Source organism: Coregonus clupeaformis, unplaced genomic scaffold (assembly GCF_020615455.1).
Source record: "Coregonus clupeaformis isolate EN_2021a unplaced genomic scaffold, ASM2061545v1 scaf1138, whole genome shotgun sequence".
In the NCBI taxonomy this organism is placed as follows: Eukaryota; Metazoa; Chordata; class Actinopteri; order Salmoniformes; family Salmonidae; genus Coregonus; species Coregonus clupeaformis.
In genome coordinates this window covers 170,833-178,399 of record NW_025534592.1, presented here as the reverse complement: position 1 = coordinate 178,399, position 7,567 = coordinate 170,833, and the positions used below count along the sequence as shown (strand labels likewise).

The 7,567-nt window shown below is 44.9% G+C and overlaps 3 protein-coding genes across 10 annotated transcripts; 1 reads left to right on the top strand and 2 right to left on the bottom strand.

The window, feature by feature from the left end:
• Nucleotides 1–6: 6 nt before the first annotated feature.
• Nucleotides 7–2,196, bottom strand: LOC121551109 (bifunctional arginine demethylase and lysyl-hydroxylase JMJD6). Its single transcript, XM_045217605.1, is given in 4 exon segments — nt 7–480; nt 597–618; nt 621–984; nt 2,066–2,196. Coding segments are annotated over 4 exon segments (831 nt in total). The 5' UTR covers nt 2,195–2,196; the 3' UTR covers nt 7–164.
• LOC121551110 (methyltransferase-like protein 23) lies at nt 1,733–4,037 on the top strand. Of its 4 annotated transcripts, none has more exons than XM_041863659.2 (5): nt 1,733–1,858; nt 3,133–3,237; nt 3,361–3,598; nt 3,685–3,769; nt 3,853–4,037. In XM_041863659.2, exons 2-5 carry the CDS (start codon nt 3,154–3,156, stop codon nt 4,010–4,012), a joined length of 567 nt encoding a protein of 188 aa, XP_041719593.1. In that variant the 5' UTR covers nt 1,733–1,858; nt 3,133–3,153; the 3' UTR covers nt 4,013–4,037. The 4 variants fall into 4 exon arrangements, with proteins under 4 accessions (XP_041719593.1, XP_041719591.1, XP_041719592.1 ...); XM_041863657.1 differs by lacking the exon at nt 1,733–1,858 and adding an exon at nt 2,063–2,142; XM_041863658.1 differs by lacking the exon at nt 1,733–1,858 and adding an exon at nt 2,261–2,348.
• A 175-nt stretch (nt 4,038–4,212) lies between these two features.
• LOC121551111 (serine/arginine-rich splicing factor 2-like) lies at nt 4,213–7,459 on the bottom strand. Of its 5 annotated transcripts, XR_005997027.2 has the most exons (5): nt 6,825–7,459; nt 6,189–6,489; nt 5,529–5,695; nt 4,982–5,045; nt 4,213–4,560 (listed from the first exon to the last, which is right to left on the bottom strand). XR_005997027.2 is itself a non-coding variant. In XM_041863660.2 (3 exons), exons 1-2 carry the CDS (start codon nt 7,211–7,213, stop codon nt 6,204–6,206), a joined length of 675 nt encoding a protein of 224 aa, XP_041719594.1. In that variant the 5' UTR covers nt 7,214–7,459; the 3' UTR covers nt 4,213–5,045; nt 6,189–6,203. The 5 variants fall into 5 exon arrangements, 2 of the variants coding, with proteins under 2 accessions (XP_041719594.1, XP_041719595.1); XR_005997025.2 differs by having other exon boundaries at nt 4,213–5,045; XR_005997026.2 differs by lacking the exon at nt 5,529–5,695.
• Between the last annotated feature and the right edge of the window lie 108 nt (nt 7,460–7,567).

Here is a 7,567-nt window from a genome sequence, read left to right as displayed (position 1 = left end):
CAGTCTGTTCTGCCCTACTTTTACATAATATATTTCCTAACAAACTGAGGACCCCTGTCCTTTTCAGATCTTGACAAATTATTCAAAATCGCTGAAGAAAGACAAAAACAACTTCTCTCTCTCCAGTCAAAGAGTATTCAAAGTGAAAGATAGACCAGACATGTCTATAAAATGGCAGCAGTAGCCCACTGACCAGGGACAAACACAGTCTCCCCTGGTCCCTGCAGGATCTCCAGGGGTCTGAACTCAGCGGGCCAGGTTGGCTGCTGGGTGCGTGGGTACACCACGCTGAACCAGGTGATGGCCTCATCCTGCTGGTTGCCCCCGTCCTCCCGGGTCACCTTGATCAGCTCCCGGGGCGTGTGGGTGGGGAACAAGCACCAGCGCTTGTGCCCCTGCACCAGGGCATTCCAGGCACTCGTACCCAGCGGGTCAATGTGGATGCCAGTGCCAGAGCGGGCAGGACCCATTACAAACCATCTGTGAAAAAATACATAAAAATAAAGGGACAGGTGTTACTAGAGTTAGTTAAACTACACAGAACATACAATAACATTGCAGCTATTTTAGTTAACGTTACTGAGGATCGCTCTTACCTGTAAGGAGGCCTGCGCTTCTCCCGGCGAACTGGAAGAGGTCGTCCCTAAAGTAGACTGGCACCTGGTAGTCCTCCAGCAGCTTACGGCGCTTGGCGTGCTCGCCGTAGCTGCTGTCGAAGATGTAGAGTGGGCTGTCGTCCTGTGTGGACTCCAGGTACTCCACGTAGTACTTCATCTTCATCTTCACAGAGTAACCGTCGTTGTCCTCACCACACTTGAACTTCTGGTTGCGGTACTTACGTTTGAGGCGCTCCATGGTCCACTTCTCGCGGGCTGGCCAGGTGTCCTGACAGTTGAGCAGCACCACAGGTTTGTAGGGCCTCTCGAAGCGCTGGATGAACTCCTCTGCGCTGAGACGCAGGGTGTCCACACGCTCAACATTGTCCTGTGAGACGCATACGGCAGACATGTCAGTGCCAGGAGGTAGAAGGGATTATATACGCAAATGGTATATTATATTATTATAAAAAGGTCTGTTTGTGTGAAAGAGAGAGTTGAGGGCTACATTTCATGAATGTACGCCTACTTTAATCAACACTTTCTCAATAACCATTCTACCAATACAAATTACTTTGTACTGAATTCAAGGGGAACACTAGTCATTTCTGACTTAATGCTTGCCAGTCATTGGGCCTAGTATTGGTCTCGCAGATTGAGGTTGAGTGTTTTACAAAACTGCATCGCAATAAAATATCAACTGTTGTTTAGGTAGAGAGCCAGGCTGTTTTTGAATGCAATGACACCAACTGGAACATTAAGGAGTAGACTCGGAGGAAGACAATTTGACAGTCTGATCTGGGGCAAAGGGAATACAAAAGGTGATGGGCATTTTTGTTCCCCTTTTACATGGAATAATGGGGTCTGACATTTTTTAAAGGCTAAATTCAGAAGCACACCCCCAAAAGAGAGGGAATGAAACAAAAATGCTGTTGAGATCTTGACCTATATGACATCTCTTAAAACTACCTCCGTTGGAGGGGCTAATTCAGACCTGACACCAGTATCCGTCAACCGGAATTATCTAAGTTTGAGTGTCATGGGTATTCTTAGCCAGCCTGAGCAGCCCTTCTTAACTCTCTTGTGATTAAAACAAAATGCCATCATCAGCTGTCTATTGGGTCTGAGCACATGGGTCAGTAGGCTGGCTACCTGTTGGTGGTGACTGGCTAATCTTCACATGTAGGCCTCAATGAAATACAAATGTAACAATATTGTCACGATTTCACAACAAAGTAACTAGACACCGTCAAACTAATAAGGTAAAGTATTAATGGAATGGCCTGTGGCACACAGAGTTTGAGTCCAGAGTGACAGATTTGACAGTTGCGCCAATGAAGACCGCTGTGCGCTGAAAGCGCAGCAGTAGCCTACGTGACCATCCGCACTGGTTTTGTAATGTGAAACGTGTTGACAGAACTAACATGGCTAACTAGCCTAGCATGGATAGCGTTCTACCGACAGTTTACCTTCACTGAGCGGTGTGACACATCGAAACTCTTGCAATAGTCATGTTTCGTCCAGTCTGAAGAGTCCTTCAGCTCAGGTCTGGCGCTCCGCTTCGCCTCTTTGATCCTCTTCTTACTTTTATGGTTCATTCCTCCAAATTTAGGGAGTTGTCTTGAGTTAGCTAGCTCGCTAGACTGGGGTGTGTAGACAAACACATTTGCTAGCTTGACTTGCTAGCTAGTGGTGAAGCTAACGTTAGTTGAGTGGCTAGCGTAGCGGCTGGTCTGGAGTTAAATTTAAACGGTAAGCAACTTCATACGAGTACTTTGTTGGTGTTACTGAAACACGACACGTTGGCCTTAAAATTAAGATGTTGTTCTAAGCATACTTTTAATAGCGAGGAAGCTGCTCGGATGAAATTAGCTAAGCAGCTAACTACAACAATGCTCTTGCAACCAAACGCGGGGGTATCTACAATTTGAAACCCGCCCACCCAGAGAGCCGTAAGAAGTTCGTTGGCCACGTACAAGAGCGGGTCATACATCCGAGAAAACCGATTGGATAAAATGTGGAATACGCCTTCCCACCAGAGTCATTAGCACATGTCATTGGCTGTATACCGTCTACGTTTTCACCGTCCATCAGCAGACAGACGCAAGCATGTCTGTTTTTTGGGAAATACGGTTTTAATGACAGTAAACGTATTGTTTTAGCACTGAATTTATTTACTAACTCTCACAATTGGGATGGTAAAATGGAAAACAGAGCAACTGAGATGTCCAACATATTGCATAAGTCCTTCACGTTCGAAGAATACGAGGACCCAAAGCAATCACTGAATGTTTCCATCCCTGAGGTTTTTGCGCACTTTCTAATCTACACTTTTTCCATGTGTAACCAGTGATGTTGCTGTAAATAACAATATTGCTCGCCTACAACTGCACTGTAGTAATTGACCCTGAAGCCTGCCGAGTTCCTTGGAGGTGTACAGAAGTTATCCTGCCAGCCAGACTTTTCTGAATCAATGGAAGTTGTTTTGACATTCATGTGAACTGTAATCATGTCGTTTCTCCACTCTCTGTACTAGGTCCTTGATCCACAATATGGGATGTATGTCTGGCCTTGTGCAGTGGTATTAGCACAATATGTGTGGACACATAGGGAAGAGCTGATCCACAAAACGGTGCTAGAGGTAATTTACTGAACCAAACCTTTATTCAGTGTACTCTCCAATTAACTTATATTTACCGTCTGAATGTGTAACTTGTTTCTGAAACAAACTATTGAATCAGAATGCACTGCTGTTTGTTCACAGCTTGGGGCTGGCGTGAGTTTACCTGGTGTGGTGGCAGCAAAGTGTGGGGCACAAGTGATCTTGTCAGACAGTGCAGAACTTCCACTGTGTCTGGAGAACTGTAGGCGCACGTGTGAAGTGAATGAACTGCCCAATGTGCTTGTGGTGGGTATTACCTGGGGAGAAGTCTCCCCAGACCTTCTGCTCCTCCCTCCATTAGACATCATCTTGGGATCAGATGTTTTCTATGAGCCTGAAGGTGAGTTCAGACTGACCAGTTCATTTGGGAAATGTGAGCAGATAGAGTTCTGAAACTCGAATTTACTATGAATTTACAACTTTCAGATTTTGAAAATGCCCTGGTGACCATCTCCTTCCTCTTGAGGAAAAACCCTGTGGCCCAATTTTGGACAACTTACCAAGAGAGAAGGTATGCCTTTCAGGACCGTATGTGGCTGTCAGTCAATGTCAAGTAAACATTACTCAAATTGATTATTTGTCTTAATGTTTCAGTGCTGACTGGTCCATAGAGGCATTGCTGCACAAATGGAACTTGAAGTGTCTCAACATTCCACTGGAGAAATTCCACGCCAACAAAGACCAACTAGCTGGGTCAACACTTCCTGGAAGCCATGCTGTACAAATGATTATAACTGAGGACAAGGAAAGCTGAATGACAATAAAGACATAAAATGGTGTCAATGTATCCTTCAGTTACTGCCAGCAAGGCATATTCAAATTCGCCAAATAGTCATCAAGACCCAATACAAGATCAATGGTTCAAAACACAATGCATTATAAAATAGTCTAAGTTGTATAGTAGTGTTGTCAAAGTAAGTTTTAGAATGAAATTGATTACACGAAAGCCAAACATTTTAGAAGATAATTTTTATTAGCTTTCACATTGGACACTTATACTCTTGCAAGGGGGAAAAGGAATGCACAAAAGGGCAAGACAGAATGCATCTGTTCTGTTTGACAATGAAACAAACAAAAATTAGCATACCATACTTGGTGCTCCGAATTAGAGAACATTTAAACTTGTGTTGAAAGCAAGACAGGCATTCTACCGATGGTGAATTTGTAGCAGCCATTTAAGTTGGCCACCATCACAGCATTGTAGCCACAGGGGCATTCCCGGAGAACACTGGAAACAGCCAAGCACTGCAACACGCCACCTTAACAGCTAACCAGCAATACTCAACTGCTACACAACTGCGCCTAGTGCACAAAAAATACAGGAGAGAAGATTAGAGTCACAATTAAATTAAAGATAAACCTACATCGCAAAGTTCACTTGCAAGTAAATCTGTGCTTGGTTCTTTCCGTACTTATCCTAAAAGCTTTTGGAAGCCCTATCCATTTAAACTTCTGTAATGGCCTTTCACTAACCCCATATCTCCCTGAACAGTTCTCATGAAACCCAAAATAACAGTTGTAAAAGCTAGGCCAGCAAATCTTCACTATGACAGTTTTAGATACTGAAAATAGCCATGCAGTCCAACTAATTCAAATCCCAGCAGTATTGCCCACCTACCTCAAAAGCACAGTAAGTATTTATTTATTAAAACATTGCACACTGAAAGACAAGTCTGGGCAAACAAAAAAAAAAAACACCTTCCGGTCAAGATACAATAATAACCTTTTACACCAGAAATCATTGTATGGACAGGGTCCGCAGTCTGACGTCCTCATTGGCGTCTCATCTGAAAAAGGTTTGAAAGACAAGCTGTAAGAAACAGGTGTTGGAAAACAAATCGCTACATTTTGTCTTAAACCTCTAGTAATGAAGTGGCGACGACTTGTTAACTTGACCACCCCTCCCTCCAGATAGACGTGGAGACACCTCCAGGCCATTTGCATGGCATAATCAGCTGCCAATGTAATGCCAACTTCATGTGAATAGCACATTTCCCCCATATTAGTAGGTAACTAGTCTACATTTGAAAAAAATTTGCCAAATCAAAAGCTATGCCAATACCCATTTCTGATGGTTGAAATTGTTTGGTTCAAGGAAGGAACCAACGTCAAGAGACGCCCAGGCTTCACAAAATGAGAAATCTTGTCATGAGAAACCAGAGTCAGACAAACCTTGGTTCCCTCCTGAGCACAAGTATTTGCCCCCAAAAGGCCGAGAGCATGACCTGGAGGACAATGCAAGGCTTCTGTCCATTGTCCTGCAGACGTACCTCAACACCACCCCAACACTGACTGCAACCTGCAACCGGCCTGCAACCTGCAACCGGCCTGCTCCATAGCAACCCCCACAGCAGCAGGTGCCCGGACAGCTCACACACCCAGCTCACTAACTGCTCATACTGCCTCAAACTCCTCTTTTGCAAACAGGATTCCGCAGCTTGGAGGAAAGAATTCCAGATTTTTTTTGAACATTTTATTTTGATGGTAAAAAATTATTTTCAAATACCACAGATGTACATGTCAAGAACGGACCTCTACACTGATAACGAACTGGAACATTGGGCAGGACAGAGTAAAATTGTGACAAAGGAATAGTCCCAAAAATCCATCAAATGTGAGTTTAAGGCAACGACCATATGGGACAGTTTTCCATTCTGCTTTGCCATGCCCAGTGTTACAGTAATATGCATAACCATTTTGAGGTGGAAAAAGACAGTGTTAAAGCAGCTCACATTTGGTCAAGACATCCCACAACCAACCCCCTTCTATTCAACCACAGATAACCATTGAAAAGGGAGAGAGTGCAAATCCATCCCACACATGACCCTCCCCATGCTATTCATACAATTTAGTGTAACGCTAGACTTCACCTCAAACAATTTACAAAAAGGTAGTGTTAAGGTGTTCCCATCTCCTTGCCCAACACTTACCATTTTGTCACTCATCTATGGGGTTTCAGCGCCATTCGCCCCAGGTGACTTGGGCTGGCTCTTGGATCTTGACCGTGAGCCTCTTTCTGCAGGGGTGTGGCTCCTGGAACGGGACTTTGACTTAGGGGTCTTGGATTTGGATCTGGAGCGGGACCTGGATGGGGACTTGGCCTTGTCTCTCTTAGGGGAGCGGGACTTGGAGCGAGAGTAGGAACGGGACCTTGATCGGCTGTTGCGGGAACGGCTGCGGGAACGAGATCGGCTTCTGCTCCGGGATCTGCTGCGTCTCCGACGCCTGGGACTGGGGGGAAAACTACAGTAAGTTCGGTGTGTTGAGTTATCGCCCATCTAAAACAGTGGTAAACGTAAGGCCACAACACCCTCAAAACGCTGCTAAATTATCAGGTCAATGAACCATGCATGTAATGGTGGCTGTTTGACGCTACATAATCGATACAAGGGCCATAAGGTAGCGTTACAACATTCAAGTTCCTACACAAACATTATGCGTCATAGCTAACGTTAGCCAAGTAAACGTAAATTTCACTGTAAATAATTACTACATATCTAACAATGAAAAACGACCCAATCGAAGGAGAGCTAGAGCAACTACTTAACCATGTGCTCAGCTCTTACCTCCTACTTCGTCGGCCATCACCCCCGTACCTCCGGGGAGCACCTCCACGCCGACGGTCACCACGCTCTCCACGGTCACCACCACCTCCATGGTGAGAATCTGGGGGACGTCCGTAGCGTGCCATCTGGACTCTCAGCTCGCGCCCGTCCAGCACGGCACCATCCATTGCGTCCATCGCATCCTCTGCATCCCGCTTGTCATGGAATCGCACAAAGGAGAACCCTCTGCTCTCTTTCGTATAACGATCTCGGGGGATGTAAACATCTCCTACCCTACCATACTTTTCGAAGACACGGCGAAGGGTCTCAGGTGAAGTTCGGTACGTCAGATTATCCACTTTAAGAGAAGTCATGCCCTCAACATCGGGCGGGGGCCTACCATAACTCATGTTGCAGATAGCTTAGCTAGCCTAGCTAACAAACACGCAACGGTACTATCAGAAAATGAGGGTGAAAGGTCAACACCCGCGTAAAGTTTTTGATTAAAAGTATCGTACTTAAACACCCTGCTCGCTATATGTCGAGTTTTTCTTAAAAAACTGAAATATAGCTTTCCAAATTTATGACGATTTCCTTAGCACATACCATTTGTTCGCACGAGCTGTTGTACCTTGCTCCTCCTCGTTGAATGAGGTTGATGAGGAACGCTGCTGCGTATTTATTTGGAGGGAAAAGCAACACAAATCTTCAAATTACACATTTTCAATCACAATTCAATACCCCAAAACATATGATATTATATA

Excerpts from the sequence above, each read along its gene's own strand:
- LOC121551110 (XM_041863656.2), top strand. The coding sequence starts at position 2,800 with ATGGAAAACAGAGCAACTGAGATGTCCAACATATTGCATAAGTCCTTC. Across the intron at positions 3,238-3,360 it reads TCCACAAAACGGTGCTAGAG|CTTGGGGCTGGCGTGAGTTT; the intron begins GTAATTTACTGA and ends GTTTGTTCACAG. Across the intron at positions 3,770-3,852 it reads ACAACTTACCAAGAGAGAAG|TGCTGACTGGTCCATAGAGG; the intron begins GTATGCCTTTCA and ends TTAATGTTTCAG.
- LOC121551111 (XM_041863660.2), bottom strand. The coding sequence starts at position 7,213 with ATGAGTTATGGTAGGCCCCCGCCCGATGTTGAGGGCATGACTTCTCTT. Across the intron at positions 6,490-6,824 it reads GATGGCCGACGAAGTAGGAG|TCCCAGGCGTCGGAGACGCA; the intron begins GTAAGAGCTGAG and ends TTTTCCCCCCAG.